The sequence below is a fragment of the Oenanthe melanoleuca genome, chromosome 28 (genome assembly GCF_029582105.1).
Source record: "Oenanthe melanoleuca isolate GR-GAL-2019-014 chromosome 28, OMel1.0, whole genome shotgun sequence".
In the NCBI taxonomy this organism is placed as follows: Eukaryota; Metazoa; Chordata; class Aves; order Passeriformes; family Muscicapidae; genus Oenanthe; species Oenanthe melanoleuca.
This window is the reverse complement of record NC_079361.1, coordinates 4520497-4537810: the sequence shown is the minus strand read 5'-3', so window position 1 is coordinate 4537810 and position 17314 is coordinate 4520497. Positions and strand designations below refer to the sequence as shown.

General features: G+C 49.8%; 1 protein-coding gene and 1 long non-coding RNA gene across 2 annotated transcripts in view; both read left to right on the top strand.

The window, feature by feature from the left end:
* LOC130264615 (uncharacterized) overlaps positions 1 to 17314 on the top strand; it is a 105235-nt gene that overhangs the window by 26258 nt on the left and 61663 nt on the right. The window lies entirely within an intron of this gene.
* KLHL26 (kelch like family member 26) lies at positions 309 to 16911 on the top strand. Its single transcript, XM_056512929.1, has 3 exons — positions 309 to 507; positions 10398 to 10580; positions 14057 to 16911. The coding sequence occupies exons 1-3, from the start codon at positions 461 to 463 to the stop codon at positions 15636 to 15638; spliced, it is 1812 nt and encodes a 603-aa protein (XP_056368904.1). The 5' UTR covers positions 309 to 460; the 3' UTR covers positions 15639 to 16911.

Sequence of the window (17314 nt, the reverse complement as noted above, 5' to 3'; positions counted from 1 at the left end):
AGCCCCGGTCCCTCAGCCCTGAGGGGAGGTGACAGCCCCCGGTCCCGGGGAGAGGTGACAGCTCCGGTCCCCACGGGGAGGTGACAGCCCCAGGCCCCCCATCCCCGGAGGGGGGTGACAGCCCTTGGTCCCCCAGTCCTGAGGGGAGGTGACAGCCCCCGGTCCCGGGGAGAGGTGGCAGCCCCGGTCCCTCAGCCCTGAGGGGAGGTGACAGCCCCGGTCCCCACGGGGAGGTGACAGCCGCGCTCCCGGGGGCGGTGACACGGCGCTGGCGGTGGCGGTGGCGGTGGCGGCGGGGCGGCGCCAGGCCCGGCGGGCGCGGAGCGGAGCCCGCGGCTCCCGGTCCCCGCCGCTGCTGCGCCTTCAACGCGGCGGCGCCGCCGCCCCCCCGCGGCACCGGCAGCACCGGCAGCAGCGGCAGCAGCGGCAGCAGCGGCGGCACCGGCGGACAGGCCCGGCCATGGCGGAGTCCGGCGGGGCCGAGTTCGGCGCGGAGCGGCCGAGCAGGTGAGCGGGGCCGGCGCGGCCTAGGCCGGGCAGCGGGGCCGGGCCCGCGGGGTGCGAGCCGGCCTGCCCCGGGCCCGCGGCACCGAGAGCCGGCCAGGCTGCACGGAGAGCGCTGCCCGGGGCGCTGGGGCTCGGTTTTCTGTATCCGGTACCCGGTGATCAGTACCCGGTGTCCGGTGCTCGGTGATCAGTGCCCGGTGCCCGATGCCCGGTGCTTGGTGCCAGTACTCGGTACTCGATATCCGGTGCCCGGTGCTTAGTACCCGGTGTCCAGTGCTCGGTGCCCAGTGCTCAGTACCCGGTGTCCAGTGCTCGGTGCCCGGTGCTCGGTTCCCAGTTCTCGGTGCTCGATGCTCGGTTAGCAGTACCCGGTGCCCGGTGCTCGGTGCCCGATGCCCGGTGCTTGGTGCCAGTACTCGGTACTCGATATCCGGTGCCCGGTGCTCAGTACCCGGTGTCCAGTGCTCGGTGCCCGGTGCTCGGTTCCCAGTACTCGGTGCTCGATGCTCTCGATGCCCGGTGATCAGTACCCGGTGTCCGGTGCTCGATGCTCGGTTAGCAGTACTCGGTGCTCGATATCCGGTGCTCGGTGCTCAGTACCCGGTGCTCGGCTCCCGGTGCTCGGTGCCTGGTGCTCGGTGCCTGGTGCTCGGTACCCGATGATCAGTACCCGGTGTCCGGTGCTCGGTACCCAGACCCCGCTGCTCTGTTTTAAGTGCTCGATGCTTGGTGACCTGTGCCCGGTGCTCGTTTCCCGGTGCTCAGTTCTCGGTACCCAGTGCTCGGTGCTCGGTGCTCAGTACCCGGTGCTCGGTGCCCGGTGATCCGTGCCCGGTGCTCGGTGCTAGATTCTCGGTACTCAGTGCTCGATGCTCAGTGCCCGGTGCTCGGTTCCCGGTGCTCGATGCTCAGTGCTCGATGCTCAGTGCCCGGTGCTCGGTGCTCAGTACCCGGTGCTCGGTTCTCGGTGCTCGGTGCTCAGTGCCCGGTGCTCGGTGCTCGCTGCCCGGTGTCCCCGGTGTCCCCGGTGTCCCCGGGGCCGGGGATTGTCCTGATCGGGCCCGCAGGAAGGGCACGATCGCTCTGAGCAGACGCTGTTGCTCGTGGGGTGTGTGAGGAGGGCGGCTGAGCTTTGGGCAGTCTCTGGAGAAGACAATAGTGGGAATCCCATAGTGACCCTGCAGTGACCCCACACAGAGAATCCACCCAGTGGAACCCCCGGTGACCCCACCCTGGGGCAGCTCCTGGAGCTCTGCGGGTTTGTACAGCTGTAGCAGTTCAGAGAATCCCAATTTTTGGTGTTTCAGGCCCATTCTGCTGCCCCCCTTCCCCTGTGCTGTGCCTGCCAGTCCCTGATTTTGGTGAGGGGGGATCACTCAGGCTTTGATGGCAGCATAGGGCAGGTGGTACCTGATTTTGGGGTGATGTGGTACCTGATTTTGGGGTGATGTGGTACCTGCTGGGGTGATGTGGTACCTGTCAGGGTGATGTGGTGTGTCCAGGTGATGCTCTGGGTGTTGCAGGTACCACCTGCTCATGGAGGAGTTTTTGTTCCCAGGGGTTTTTTTGTCTGTGGCCATGCCCTGTTGGTGTTGGACTGTGCTGGGGCAGTTGTGGTGTCTGTGTCTGTTCTGGGGCAGTTGTGGTGTCTGTCTCAGAGTTGTGGTGTCTGGCTGGCTGCTCAGGGACTTGCATCTGTCTCTGGGATGTTCTGCTGCTGCTGTCATGCTGTCACTTCCCCTCAAACCATCATTTATCCTCAGCTTCGCTCAGCGCTGCCTCCTGAAATAACCCTCGTGTGTGTCACACCATGGAGGGGAAACTCTGGGTCTGGGGAAGCCTCTCTGAATCCTCACCTACAGAAATATCCCATTTTTCACCCCTAATTACCATCTGTGCTCTTGAAGCTCCGTGCTGTGTCACCTGTGGCATCTCATTTTATCACCTCACTTTCCCCCTCTGCGCCTCCTTTTGCTTTCTCAGGCAGGAATTCCAGCACTTCTCACTCCAGGTGTTGGTAGCTGCTGCTCCCCTGGCACTGGGGAGTTCCCTGGGTGTGCAGCAGTGAGAAATGGAAGTAATTTGTTTCAGGGCTGTGATAAATCACCCAGGCTGGAGCTGCAGCAGTTTTATTCCCCCGAGCTGCAGCTCTGTCATGTTCTCTATCGCTGCCTGTTTATTTTCTTTGTTAATTTTAAAGCAAAGCCAGTTGAAGTTTGGGTCCTGCTTCTTGTTGGTCTGCAGTTTAAAGGTTTTTTTACTTGTTTGAAGCTGGATTTATTGGGGAATACAAGGAGAAACCTGATGGAGGGCTTTGGATGTGAGGAGGATTCCAAGGGCAGTGATTCCTTGTTGGGTGCTTGCACTTGTGACTTTTCTGCACTTCTCATTTGCTGTGTGAGGCAGGAGGACAGATGTTCTGGGGCTGTTTCACACATGCCATTTGGATGGTGCACTGCAGCTCCAGCAACACCACGGGCAGAATTTCCATCTTTGGAATTGCTACTGCTTGCCCGGGAGCTGTGGCTGCCCTGGAGCAGGAAAATTCACTTCTCTGCTGGGATCCTGCTCTTCCATTCAACACAGAACAGGCTGTGCAACACCCTGGGGACAAAAGGCCCAGATAAAGTCACTCCTGGGCATTGAAAAGCAAATAGCCCCAATCTCCTATTTTGAAATAAACTTGGAGTTTGGGTGGGATTTTTTTTTTTCCCCCTCTCTTCCTCCTTGGGTAGAATTTCATTACTTACAAATGGATTTCATATTTTACTCCCAGCCCTCTTCATCACGTAGAGGGGAGAGTTTCAGGCTGCAGAATTCACTCTGTAGCACTGGGGATGTGATTTGGGGCTGGGGAGAGGAACTGTGGAACCCTTCAGGACCCTCAGCAGGAAAAGCTGCTGTGCTTGAGCCATTCCTGCAGCCTTGGTGAGGTGGGGTTGTGCAAAGCAGGGCCACAAAAATCTGGGAAAAACATCATTGGAGAGAATATCCCTGTGCAGGCCTTTTCATGGGAATTAATTGAGGTGTCCAGATAAGCTGCTGAGGAATTAATTGGGAATAATCCCTTGAAGGACACGCTGGAGTGTTTGCTGTGAAAACCAGGATGAACAGGCAAGGTGTTACCACAAATTATCTGTGCTCCCATCAGGGGAATGCTGACCTGAGCTTCCAAAACTTTATTCCTTCTGAGAAAGTGGTGGGAAAGAGAGAAATATCCAGGGGGATGGAGTAAAACCACAAAGGAGGGAAAATAAGAGTTGTGATTCTGCCTTGCTCTGTGTTCCTGTCATCTCCTACAGCTTCACCCTTCAATCAGACTTGTTTTTTTTTTTTTTTTCCATTTTGGAGCTGAAGTGGAGTTTTTGTGGGGTTTCTATGATCCATCCTCTGCCACATGGCAATTTTCAGACAGATTTAGTTGTTAGATCTGGTAGACGTGGTGTAAATGTTTATGCTCGAACTGAATCACTGTAAAAATAACTGCTGCCTGCTCTTGCAGTGTGGGGAGAGTCCCAAGCTGGGGGTTTTATTTAGACCAAAAGGAAACTTGGGGGATTCTTCACAGGTTCCTGTCCTACCTCCCAGGTGTGGCTTTGTAAGGAGCAGCCTTGCCCAGCAGGACTGTGGCTCAAATATCTCTCCCACTTCCTCATTTATTGAGAGAATAAATCACTTTCTCATTTATTTCTCTCATGAGAAATGCTGGACTTGCACAGAAATTTGGGATCTTTAAGAAAAGATGTTCAGGGCATGGAGGCACAAAGCCTGTGCAAGACAGAGCTGGGAAAGAAAACAATGTTGTGATGGGGACAAACCTGAGTGCAGAGGGTTCAGGTGAGGAGAGGAAAGGGCTTGAGCTGGAATTTGCTGCCAGGTGCTGGGGCAGCTGCCTGGAAAACACCAATTCCTTCATTTCCATGGAAGGAATGGGAGGGTTTGCTGCTGCTCTCTGCTGTCCCCTCCCTTTGTGCTGGTTCTGCTGTGATCTGCAGGGTGGGGAGAGCAGCACCTGCCCTGCAGGTAACTGCTCCCATTGCCACACTGCCCAGGCTGTGCAATCCCTGCTGCTCAAACAGCCACAGGCACTGCTCCCAGGAAAAGCTGGGAAAATTCCTGGTTTCTTCCCAGGTGTGGAGCTCAGGGCCCGGGTGGGACAGAGTGGGGAGGGATTTCTTGCAGTGGGGACCCTGCCAGAGGTGCTGGCAGAGCTGGCACAGATTGTCCCCACGGGAAAGGTGACCTGGGCAGGTCCTGACAGATTTTTGGATGGACATAACACCATGGATCAGCTCAGAGGTGAAAGGTGACACAGGGCAGGAGGGCAGCGCCCAGCAGTGCCTGTGTGTGGCCCAGGTGACATTTTTGGGGTGGCCTTGGTGGCTGTGCTGTGCTTCCCCACACCACTAGGTGCCTCCCGGCCTTTGCTCTGCTGGGAGAGCTCGGCAGCACCAGGGGCTGAGCCAGCAGCAGGCACACATCTCATTTTTGGGTTATTTCGGAGGTGGCACCGCTGTAATTTGGCTTTTTGCACAGCAGGGTTTGACCCTGAGCTGGGGAAACGTGGAGTGTTTAATGCAGAGCTGTGAGTGTGTAACCAGCCTGGTTTTGGGGCTGGGCATGGATTTTATGGGATGTAAACTCTGAATTGTGCCTGGCACTGTCACTGCTGTCACAGTCACAGTGATTTCTGTGTTTGTTCCTGGCTCAGGGGGATTCGGTTTGGGGCTGACAAAAATTAATCAGCAGGTTTGTGGGGTGGGGGAGCATCCTCCTGTTTTCAGTCGTTGTGATGAGCAGGTGGAGGTGGTGGCAGTGATGGGGGGTGACAGTGTCACCTCTCCAGCTGTCACCTCTCTGCTGCACCAGCTTTGGGCAGGACTGAGGAAAACCCCAGCATGGGACAAAACCCTCTGTGCTAGCTCTAAATATGAAATTCTAATAAATTCTAATTCATTCTAATTAACCTTTATGTGACATTTTAACCCCTCCAAGCCCCACTGTCCAAACCTGGAGCCCACTGCTCCTTTTGGCAGCTGAATAACCAAACTGCTCCTCCCAGCACAAAGATACCTCTGGCTCTGTGACAGAAACATTTAAAAAATCTGATTCTGGATTTATTTTTTTTTGTTGTTGTTGTTGCTTTTTCTTTCCCCTCCACAATTTGTCCTGGGTACAGCATGTCCTGCCCAGATCCTCACGTTGAAACTCTGGGTGGTGGCAGAACGTGTTCACATCTTTCACCCTCCACTTTTTTATTTTTTTTTTTCATTTTTGCTGCTCTGGTTTACCAGGCCAGCCAGCTTTTTGACATCCATCCAGTTTTATTAGTGCAGAAACCAAAATCCCACCTCCTTTGGCTTGCAAACAACCTCCTGATTGATGCTTGGGAGCAGAATAAATTCGTGTGTGTCTGCTGGGCTCAGAGGAAAAGAAAAACAGAGATTTTGGAAATGTCTGAGACTTCTAAGTGCATTAAAAACTAATATTTAACAAATAAATAAATTGAAAAGCTTCCTGCTGCTTTACCTTTGGGGGCTCCAGGGTGTTCTTGGTTCCAGCTTGGGGGAAATGGGATGCAGATAAGGAAATCAGGGGATCAGCAGGACAGAAATAAAAAAAAAAAAAGCACAGAAAAATGAGGCAAGTGCCTCCTGGCTTCTGCAAAATCCAACTTGAATTGCTGTTTTCACAGAGTGGCAGGGCTGAATGAGGCTGGGCTGGCCAGCAGTGGTCAGTGTGGGAGCACAGCAGTGCCCAGTCCCATCCCAGTGCTGACCAGTCCAGCTGCTGGAAAAAGGACAGCCCTGAAACAGAGCTAAAAAAAAATCTTTGTTTGCTGGGCTTTGTCCTTTTTCTTTCTCAAACAACCAATATTTCTTTGCTCTCCCTTTGCCAAACATTAAATTCCCTTAAATTTTGAGGCTGGAGACTTTTCAAACTTTCCTGTTGCACTCGAGGCATTTTCCAGAGTTCCATTATTTCCACCCTCCTGAAACTCAGCCCCATTTATAACCTTTTTATTTGAGCCCTGCAAATTGCCAGTCACTTTTAAATAGCAATATTAGTCTGGGGCTCTCTCCTTTTATTTATTGCTTTGATGAAAGAGATGGTGTCAGGAGTGGAAAATGAGTGGAGGCAGAGGAGGGAAATGGGAGAAATTAAAAGAAGGAGTTGGAAAAGGGAACAAAGAAATCGATTAAACACTTTTTTTTTTTTTTTTTTTGCTCCCATATATTTCTTGAGGAAAACATCCCCTCCATTCAGAGTGTTAATATTTAATTAGTTGCTTATTGTGGTTGCTGATTTGGCTGGGAAATGCTGGGAACAGAAGTAGGTTAACAGGGCAAAATTTCCCCCAAAATTCCAAGGAAATTCCTTCTTACAGGGATGCAAAGGCCACGAGAAAATCATCCCAAAATCCCAAATGAGAGTCTGGGAAGCAGCAAATCGTCCCTGAAGGGCTCCCTGAAACTCATTTTCATCATTTGGGCATGTGACAGAAAACCTCAGGATCTGAAATATTACAGTCACCATGGCTACCAGTGACTTATCTGAGGGAGTTTGACTTTTGTTTTGATTTTAAGTGTCTTAATTGTAGTTTAAAAATCAGAATTTAAATGCATTTTTTTTGGAATTTTTTTTTTTTTTTTTTTTTTTTTTTTACTTAGGCATGAAACCAAAGGCATTAAATGATTTGCATTATTAAAATATCTATAATGCTGCCTGTCAAAGGTTCCTAAAGAAGGTCCTTAATATTCATACCAAAGTTGCTCTCCATTTTTATGGGTGTTCTGCTTCTCTCACCACAAAAAAAAAAAAAAAAAAAAAAAAAAAAAAAAAAAAAAAAAAAAAAAAAAAAAAAAAAAAAAAAAATTCCTTGCAGGTGCCTCGTTGGCAATTCTGCAATTCCAAATTTTGTTTTTTTGGGGTTGGTTTTTATTTTGGGGGTTGTTTTTTTTAGGGGGTTGAGTTTCTTTTGGAGGGTTTTTTTTTTGGGAATTTTGAATTATCGAATTATTTATTTGAACTTATTATTTGAATTTGGGAATTTTGGAATTATTTTGATATATTCATTTATATATATTTATTTTTGTATATTTATTTTAATGTATTCATTTTGATATTTTTATTTTTATATATTAATTTTTGTATATTTATTTTATGTATTTATTTTATATATTTAATTTTATATATTTAATTTCTTCTCTTTTAAAATATTTTTAAATATTTATTTTTCTATATTTATTTTTATGTATTTATTTTTATATATTTAATTTTATGCATTTAATTTCTTATATTTTTTAATATTTTTATATATTTATTTTTGTATATTTATTTTTCTTTATTTATTTTTATGTATTTATTTTTATATATTTAATTTTATGCATTTAATTTCTTATATTTTTTAATATTTTTATATATTTATTTTCGTATATTTATTTTTATATATTTATTTTATGTATTTATTTTATATATTTAATTTTATATATTTAATTTCTTCTCTTTTAAAATATTTTTAAATATTTATTTTTCTTTATTTATTTTTATGTATTTATTTTTATATATTTAATTTTCTATATTTAATTTCTTCTCTTTTAAAATATTTTTATATATTTATTTTTGTGTATTTATTTTTATATATTTAATTAATTTCTTATATTTTTAAATATTTTATATATTTATTTTTGTATATTTATTTTTCTATATTTATTTTTCACTCTCTGGCATCCAGCTGCTGCTGCTGCTCTTCTTCCTTCACTCCCAGTGCTGGGGTGGGAGCCCAGGCTGTGGCTTCGTGCCCTACTCTTATCAAATCCCTTTTTTCTCCCGCAGAGCAAACACTGCTGGGTGCTGCTCCCTCACCTCTCCTCCCCTGCTTTGTTTTCCATAAATCCCTTACTTGATTTCTCATGCTTTGTGTGGATTTTGTTTTGTTTCCAGCTTATTTTTTTCTCCTTAAAATCCTTTTTTTGTTGTTGGTTTTTTTTTGTTTTTTTTTTTTGTTTTTTTTTTGCTGGATGTTAGCGATGCTTTTGTTTTGCCTTTTTTTTTTTTTTTTTTTTTCCCTCCTCAGGGTATTGTGTAATCATTGGATTTTTTTATTCTAACCCTGTAAATAGACAAAGCAACCAGAACACGAAGTTTTTCCTGGAGTAGCTGTTCCATTACCTGTTGAAATGAATCCCACATCCAAACACCTTTATTGCCCCCAGATGGACCAAACCCGCCCTGAGCTAATCCTGTAAAAGTGAATTGAGGAAAAGGAGGAAAAAAACCAAATATTTGTGCAGGTGACGAGGTTTGAAGCTGTGCTGTTCCAGGGACAGCATTCCCATGGGGATCAGCCCCGAGGCTGGGGAGAGGAATGTTTGAAACCAGCACAAAAAAAGGAAAATTCCTGCAGGTGAAGTCACAGCAAGCTCAGGAATTGCTGGACCTGTGGGTTTTACCCATCCAGTCTGGCTGTGTGTGCAGAGGCAGCTCCACTTCCCTGCTGCTGCTGGGCATTTCCTCCTCCTCCCCAAAAAATCCAGATTCCAGAGGGGCTTTGGGGTGGTGACAACCCAGCCCCTTCCCTGCTTTCCTGGGGAAGAGCTGGAGTGCACGGGGAGTGCACAGACAGTTCTTGGCCTGCAGAGTGTGGATCAAGGTCCTGTCAGCACCTCCCTTTTGATAATCCTGTTTATTCCTCTGCTCTGAGCCTCTTTCAGAGCTCTCTGATTCTCGGGTGGGGATTTCAGACCCTACCCCAGCAGCAGCTCCCATGGATTTTGAGCCTGAGGAGCTCGAACCAGCCAAAATTTGCTTTGTGCATCCAAACCCTCCCTCCCAGTGCTCTGATGGACATCCCAGATTTCCCCTTTCTCCCTAAAGCTTGCAGGAAATTGCAACCCGATAGGAGCAGCCCTGTCCCTTGTCCCCATTGTTTGAGGATTGTTTACATCCCCTTTTTTGTTATCCCATCTCCCTGACTCCTCCCTGACCTCCCTGGCTCCTTTGCTCCATTGTGTGAGGCTCTTGTTGTTCCAGGGAGTTCTTGGAGCAAACCCTGGGATTACTCAGCCCCAGCCTACTCCTTTTTGGCTCCCTTGCTTTATTCCACCTAAATAATAACAATAATAATAATAATAGTGATGATAATTCCCTCTAAGTGCAGTCCTAAATGCTCTCTCCCACTGTGGGTTTGGGAGCAACTCCCAGACTCGGGATAATCTTTTTTTGATGTCACATTTCCATAAAATATTCCTCAAAAACACAGAGGCCAAGCATCAGCCCCATCCTGAATATTGATTATTGTGTTTTCTCCCCAGGATCTCGATCCTGAAAAGTCCATCAGAGCTGGGTTAAATTTACAAACAAATTTGGGATTTCCCCATGATTGTTGCAGTTCATCCCCCAGGCTGTTCCCCTGGAGTTTGGCTCCTGCTGTTCCCACTGCCAAGTGCATCTGAGGCCAGGCAGACCCCGGGATGCTGCTGGGAGCACGTGTGAGAGGCACTGGGAGAAGCAGGGAAATGTTGTCAGCAGCTGATGTTATTCAGGGCAGCCAGTGCCGTGCAATATTTTGCTTTTTTGCTCCTCTCCTGGGGGTCAGGAGGATCAAATGGGGCTGTGGGAATCCAGCAGGGAAGGTGGTGAGGAGGAACAGCCACTGGGATTCAGCATTCCTTGGGGATTGTGGCCCAGGAGGTGTTTGGGTGGTGTCTGGAGCCAGCAGTGCAGGATTTCTGGAAAGTGTGGAAGTGTTTTGTGCTGGGAGAAGGGAACCCGAGGTGCTGGGTGGCTCTGAGGTGGGAATTTGCCTTCCCACGTGCCCCCACCTCTCTGGGTGGGCAGCTGACGTTCTGTGCTCGTCTCAAACCGAGTTTCTGTGGTTCTGTTTCCAGCGTGGCTGACAAGAGCAGCAGCCTGAAGTGCACCTTCTCAGCTCCTGGCCACAGCACCACGCTGCTGCAGGGACTGGCCTCGCTCCGAGCCCAGGCTCAGCTGCTCGATGTCATCCTCACCATCAACAACGAAGCATTTCAGGTTCATAAAGTTGTCCTGGCTGCCTGCAGTGACTATTTCAGGTGAGAATCCCACAGGGAAGGAGGCACTTTCACCTTTCCCGTGGGTTTGCTGCCTCCCCATCCATCTCCCATCCCAAAAGTCCCACCCCACAGAAGCCTGTGGAGGTTTGGTTTGCTCCACAATGTCCTGCAGGCAGGCAGAGGTTCATAATTGGAATTTGTTCAACTCCAGCTGCTGGGGCAAGGCAGGAGTGCAAGCTCAGGTTCTGACCCCACCTGGGCAGGTGCTGGTGCTGCTTTTGCTGTTGGAGCCACTTGAGCTGGTTTGAGGGCTCCAAAATGAGGAATCCCATCCTCCTGCTCTCTTTAACCAGCCCTGCTCTGTCTGTAGGGCTGAGAGCACCAAGGTCCTCTTGTGATCCCAGAAGATTTGAGAAAAATTTGTGGGCTGAAAACCAAACCATGAGGAGTTTCTGCAGCCAGATTAATGCAAGGGGAGCCAATTGCAGGGCAGGGAATTCAGCCCTGAGTGAAAATAGGAGTTTTATCCATCTTACCTCTGTCACAGAATCACAGAATTGGGGTTGAGGTTGGAAGAAATCTCCAAGATCATCAAGTTCAACCTTGTCCTGAGCACTGAGTGCCACGTCCAGGAATCCCTTGGACACCTCCAGGGTGACTCCAAACCTCCCTTCCAAAGCCTGACCACCCTTTCCATGAAGGAATTTTCCCAAATATCCACCCTGGCCCAGTCTGAGTCGTTCCCTCTTGTCCTGTTGTCCCCTGGGAGCAGGGCCTGAACCCCTCACTGTCCCCTCCTGGCAGGGAGAGCCAAAATATCCCCTTGAGCTCCTTTTCTCCTTCTCAGCCCCTCCCCAGCTGCTCCTCAGGGCTGATTCTCTCTGTCCAACCCTCTTGGAGCAGCTCTGACTGGGAATCTTTGAGTCTGGGGTTTTTTTGGGGCAGACACCAGGAGCAGGGAGGGCTCAGACTCACAGGGAGCTCGAGCTGGGAGCTGTTCCAGACTCTGGCAGGGGTGGAAAAGGAATTCCTGGTGGGATTTGCATTCCCTTGATGTGCAGATCCCTCCCAGCAGGAATAACACCAAAGGGCTTCACTTCTGCTGTCCCTCTTCCCATTCCTCAGCTGCTCTGTGCTCCTTTTCCAGGCTCTTCCCTCCTCCCTGACACAAACCCTCCTGGACAGGAGCACAATCCTGGAGCTGCTCTCCCCCCAAATGCTGATGGCTCTGTTTTATTCCTCCTGCTGGCTGCAGGGCCACTGCCAGGGTGGTTTCACTGTCAAATTCTGATTGCTGAACTTCAGTGGTACTAAAGAAGGTTGTCCTGGAACAATGGCAGAATAATCCAGCTTTTGAAAACACTCTGTGGTTTTCTTATTTTTTTTTTTCTGCAGGAAGGGGGAGGGAAAAAGAGTGAAATTGAAGCATTTATATAATCAGCACTTTAGAACCATAACACTTTTTGGAAGGGAATTGCATTCTAGTTGATGATTTGTCTTCAGCATGGCAACAATAAACATTTTCCTCTCCCTGCTCAGCTGGTGCTGGGTGTCCTCTGGGGTGAGGGATCAGGGCTGGGACATGGCACCTGCAGGGATTTCTGCACAATTCTCTCATCTGCTGCACTCACAGATAATTGGGAATTTCCTTATTCAGGTCATTTAGGATTTCTTGGGCTTGTGCTGGTCAGCAGCAGGAGGTTTTCTAGCCTGGCTTGGACAGGAAACTTGGAACTCCTGAATTTTAACAGTGCTCCCGAGATATTCCTTTATTCCTGTGTGGATGCAGGGTCTGGGCAGCATTTTTTGGGGCTGACTCACACCTTGGCAGCTCTGGTGACACCACAAATTTACCTTTCCCATGGAAAAGAGCAGGTGGGGAAAAAAAAAAAAAAAAAAAAAAAAAAAAGCCCAAAATGTGCCGTTTTAAAACATTTTGTGTGACAGCTCATGGGCAGTGGTGACACCCCAAATCTCCCTGTGTCACCTGCTCTGACTTTTCCTGCTCTGCTGCCCTTTGAGGTGGTTCAAACCTTTACCCCCAAAGGTAAAGGGCAGCAAAACCCTCTGGAAGGGGCTGGAAATGGCCCAAACCCCACCAGTGCAGCCCTGGCCTCCCAGCCCTTAGTGTGGAATGTGCTTCCTGTGGAATTGAGGAGCCTCCCAAGGAGGTGATGCAGGGCCTGAGCTCTGGGTGAGGGATGTGCTCACAGCTGTGCTGTAACTGAGCCTTTCCCCTCGATTTTTGTTTAATTGCCTGTCAGCCCCCTGCTGCAGCTCCCATTTTTCCAGGAAGGAGCCTTGGAGGGGAGGTTCTGCTGGAAGAGCAAAGCTGCTCATGAGATGTGTTGCACCTGCAATTTTTGAGCCATTTTGTGCTTCCCTGTGAGGTAACAGGATAACAGGAATCACTGACCACAGGTGTGCTCCCAAATCCTAAACCTGAAACCCTTCAGGGTGCAGCTCCCAATCTCTGCTGCTGCAGATCCCTTTTTTTTAATTGGATATCATGAATTCTTGGTGTCCAGAATTGTTCACTCCCTGCTCTGGCAGCTCTGCCTCCTCCTGGAGCTTGGTCCTGTGGTCTGCTCTTATTCCTGCTGCCAGTGGGATTGAAAAACTTCTCCAGTTGCTGAATATTCCTCCTCAGTGCAGTGTTTATGCAAGCCTTATGTAAGTCATTGCACACACTCTCATTTCTCCTGGCTCATAGAGATTTTGCCTTGATTTATTCCTCTTTTCCTCACCCTGAGAGAATCACAGCATTAAATAAAACCCAACCCTGAGGTGCTGCATCTTTTGCTTAAACAGGGGGGAGGATTTTTTTGTTTGTTGTCCTGGTTTGAAGGACAGGTGTCTGCCAATAAAGGCAGAAGCTTCTCTTTGAAATTATTATTATAATTTTGAAATTAAGGGGCACTCAGGCAAAGATATGGGAATTAGGAATAACAGTTCTTAACTAGGAAAATTAAAATAGAAATACAGTATCACAAAGAACAATCCCAACCCTGCCAGAGTCAGAATCCAAGCTGACACCCGTCAGTCAGTCAGGGTGTTGGCACAGTCCCATTCAATGGTGGCTGCATCCTCCTGCAGGGGCAGATGTGGTTCAGCTGGAGCAGTGCTCCTGGAGAAGGTGCAGTTTCCTCTGAAGCTCCAGGGATGATGTGCAAAGGTCTGGTTTTCCTCTGGAATCCAGTGGAAAGGTGGAAACTTGCTGTCCCAAATCTCAGTTTTTCTCTGGGTAGGAAAGGCTTGGCTCCTCCCCTGGCTGGAGCATCTCCCAGTGGGATGATGGAATTTTATCAGTCATGCCCTGGGACTCAGTGGCCATGAACAGGAGATATCTCCTGGAGGGAGGATGGGCTGTGGGAAGATAAAGATGATTGCCCAGCTGGTTTAAAGATGGCCCATGAGCAGATAATGTGTGCCAGGAGATCAGGGTCCAACAGATGGGGACAGAATCCACATTTCTGGCCACACCAACCCGCCACATTTGTGTTGCTGCCCTGCAGGGCCATGTTCACGGGCGGGATGAGGGAAGCCAGCCAGGACGTGATCGAGCTCAAGGGCGTGTCAGCCAAGGGCCTGAAGCACATCATCGACTTCGCCTACAGCGCCGAGGTCACGCTGGACCTCGACTGCATCCAGGACGTGCTGGGAGCCGCCGTCTTCCTGCAGATGGTGCCGGTGGTGGAGCTGTGCGAGGAGTTCCTCAAGTCTGCCATGAGCGTGGAGACGTGCCTCAACATCGGCCACATGGCCACCACCTTCAGCCTGGCCTCGCTCAAGGAATCCGTGGACGCCTTCACCTTCAGGCACTTCCTGCAGATCTCGCAGGAGGAGGATTTCCTCCACCTGCCCCTGGAGCGGCTGGTGTTCTTCCTGCAGAGCAACAAGCTGCGGAGCTGCAGCGAGATCGAGCTGTTCCGCGCCGCCGTGCGCTGGCTGCAGTTCGAGCCCGAGCGCCGCGCCAGCGCCAGCCGCGTGCTGTGCCACGTCCGCTTCCCGCTGATGAAATCCTCGGAGCTGGTGGACAGCGTGCAGACCCTGGACATCATGGTGGAGGACGTGCTGTGCCGCCAGTACCTGCTGGAGGCGTTCAACTACCAGATCCTGCCCTTCCGGCAGCACGAGATGCAGTCGCCGCGCACGGCCGTGCGCTCGGACGTGCTGTCGCTCGTCACTTTCGGTGGCACCCCTTACACCGACAACGACCGCACCGTCAGCCCCAAGGTGTTCTGCCTGCCCGACGCCGCCGGCCGCCAGTTCCGCGAGCTGACCACCATGGAGGTGGGCAGCAGCCACTCGTGCGTGGCCGTGCTGGATAATTTCGTGTACCTGGTGGGAGGGCAGCAGCTGCAGTACCGCAGCGGCGAGGGCGCCGTGGACGCCTCCTACCGCTACGACCCTCACCTCAACCAGTGGCTGCGCATCCAAGCCATGCAGGAGAGCAGGATCCAGTTCCAGCTCAACGTCCTGCGGGGGATGGTTTATGCCACGGGCGGCCGGAACCGCTCGGGCAGCTTGGCTTCGGTGGAGAAATACTGCCCCAAGGACAACGAGTGGACCTACGTGTGCTCGCTGAAGCGCAGGACGTGGGGCCACGCCGGGGCCACGGTGGGGGACAGGTTGTACATTTCGGGGGGATACGGAATTTCCGTGGAGGACAAAAAAGCTCTGCACTGTTACGACCCCGCCGCCGACCAGTGGGAGTTTAAAACGCCCATGAACGAGCCCAGGGTGCTGCACGCCATGGTCAGTGCCAACAGCAGGATTTATGCCCTGGGGGGCCGCATGGACCACGTGGATCGCTGCTTTGATGTCCTGGCCGTGGAATTTTACGTGCCCGAGACCGACCAGTGGACCACGGTGAGCCCCATGCGAGCCGGGCAGTCGGAGGCCGGTTGCTGCCTGCTGGAAAAAAAGATTTACATCGTGGGGGGCTACAACTGGCACCTCAACAACGTCACCAGCATCGTGCAGGTCTACAACACCGAGACGGACGAGTGGGAGAGGGACTTGCACTTCCCAGAGTCTTTTGCCGGCATTGCCTGTGCCCCCGTCATCCTCCCGCAGGTGATGAGCCAGAGGTGACCCCGGGGGGCTCTGGGGTTGTGGGAGAGGGGGAAAAGGACAAAGCAAAACCAAACAAAATGGAAAAACTCCAGCTCTCTGCTCCAGAAAGTCCCTCCTGCTGCCGGGGAGTGCTGGCAAGGCAGTTCCATCAGCAGCACTTGTCAGCCAGGCAGACTGAGCAGATGTTACAGCTGGGAAAAGCTTTTCTCTCCTCTCTCTCTTTCTCTCTCTATTTTTTCTTTTTTTTTTCTTTTTTTTTTTTTGTGGGGGGTGAATTTTGCCAAATTTTGTATTTTTGCCGTCACTGCAAACATTGGCAGCTCAGGAGTCACTCAGCACTGGGATCTTGTTTCCAAGAGATCAGGTGGGGTTTTTTTACCAAGAGCTCCAGAAATAAAAACCATTGTGCGTGGCTTTGTTGGTTTTTTAGCAAACAGAAGAAAAAAAAAAAAAAAAACAAAAAACAAAAAAACCCACCAAAACCTGTGTAACACACTGACCTCCAGAAGCAATAAAAGGACAGTGGGAGCTACAAGAGCTCAGGTGCTTGGATTGGGAAAGCAGATCCTTGTTTTTCAAAGGTGATTTTTGCTTTTTTTCCCTTCCTGGGAAAGGGAATATTTATCCCTGCACACCTCTGGTCTTCAGTGCTTGGATCACGCTGCAATTCCTCACCCCCTCCAGCTCCTCTGGTGCAGAAATTCTCCCTTAATTGGGGCCTGCAGAGTTTGCAGCACTAAAGCCATGGTGAAAGCTTGATTATATATAAACAGGATGATTATTTGGGTTTAGAAGTGCCAAAAATTTGGCTGCCCTGGCAATAAGAGCTCTGCAGCTGTCCATCAGTGAATCCTGCAGATTCTGGGTTGGGATTTTCACCTTTCCCAGCTCTTCCTCCAGGAAAGGAGGTGGGTGCTACTCCTCCAGCAGCTGGGAGCTTTTCATCCCTGCCACGTGAATGAGCTGCTTGGCATCCCAAAAAAGTGATGGCAGCCCCAGTGGAATGTGGTTTTGTTGTTGTGGTGGTATTTTAAATTAAGAGATTGGTTAAAGATGGCTCTGTCATATTTTTTTGTGAAATCTTCACTGCACAGAACACTTCCTGAACTTTCCTCCAAGCCATTTTCCTGATTGAATTTGATGAATGAATTGCAAAGATCTCTGCTTTTATCAGGAATTCCGTTTCCAAGGGCTTTGTTTTGTATCTGTGTCAGCTTGATTTGGATGCACACAATCTCCTTTTGCAGAGAAGCTGTTGCATTCTGCTGTGAAATAAATCCTGCAACCTTCAGTGACAGCTCTTGGTGTCTGCTGTGGATCCTGGAGAGCTCTGTGGAAAGCATGAACTCCACACCTCAGAGATTTTTTTTCTTCAATTCAGGGGATCAGAGCAGCTTTGGGTTGGATGCAGGGCGCTCACATTCTGAATTTCAGATAAAAGCTGTGCAGAATTTCCTCTCTTCCTCTCCATTTGCTGGTTTGCCAGCAATAAATGGATGGGAGGGAGGTGTTGCTGTGTGGAATCTGCACTTGGAGGCTCTCAGGCACTTCACTGGAGCTCAGCTCAGGCTTCTCAGCTACAAAAAAAATGGATTTTCCTCATTGAATGCTTGCACATGTTGATTAAAATGTTGTTTTCAGGTTGGCAGCAAAGGGAGATGTTCCTTGCTGTGCTCAGTCCTCTGCTGAGGGTG

Bases quoted from the DNA above. Each gene is read 5' to 3' on its own strand.
- KLHL26 (XM_056512929.1), top strand. From the start codon at position 461: ATGGCGGAGTCCGGCGGGGCCGAGTTCGGCGCGGAGCGGCCGAGCAG. The intron at 508-10,397 runs GTGAGCGGGGCC...TTCTGTTTCCAG, and splicing joins GGCGCGGAGCGGCCGAGCAG to CGTGGCTGACAAGAGCAGCA. The intron at 10,581-14,056 runs GTGAGAATCCCA...GCTGCCCTGCAG, and splicing joins GCCTGCAGTGACTATTTCAG to GGCCATGTTCACGGGCGGGA.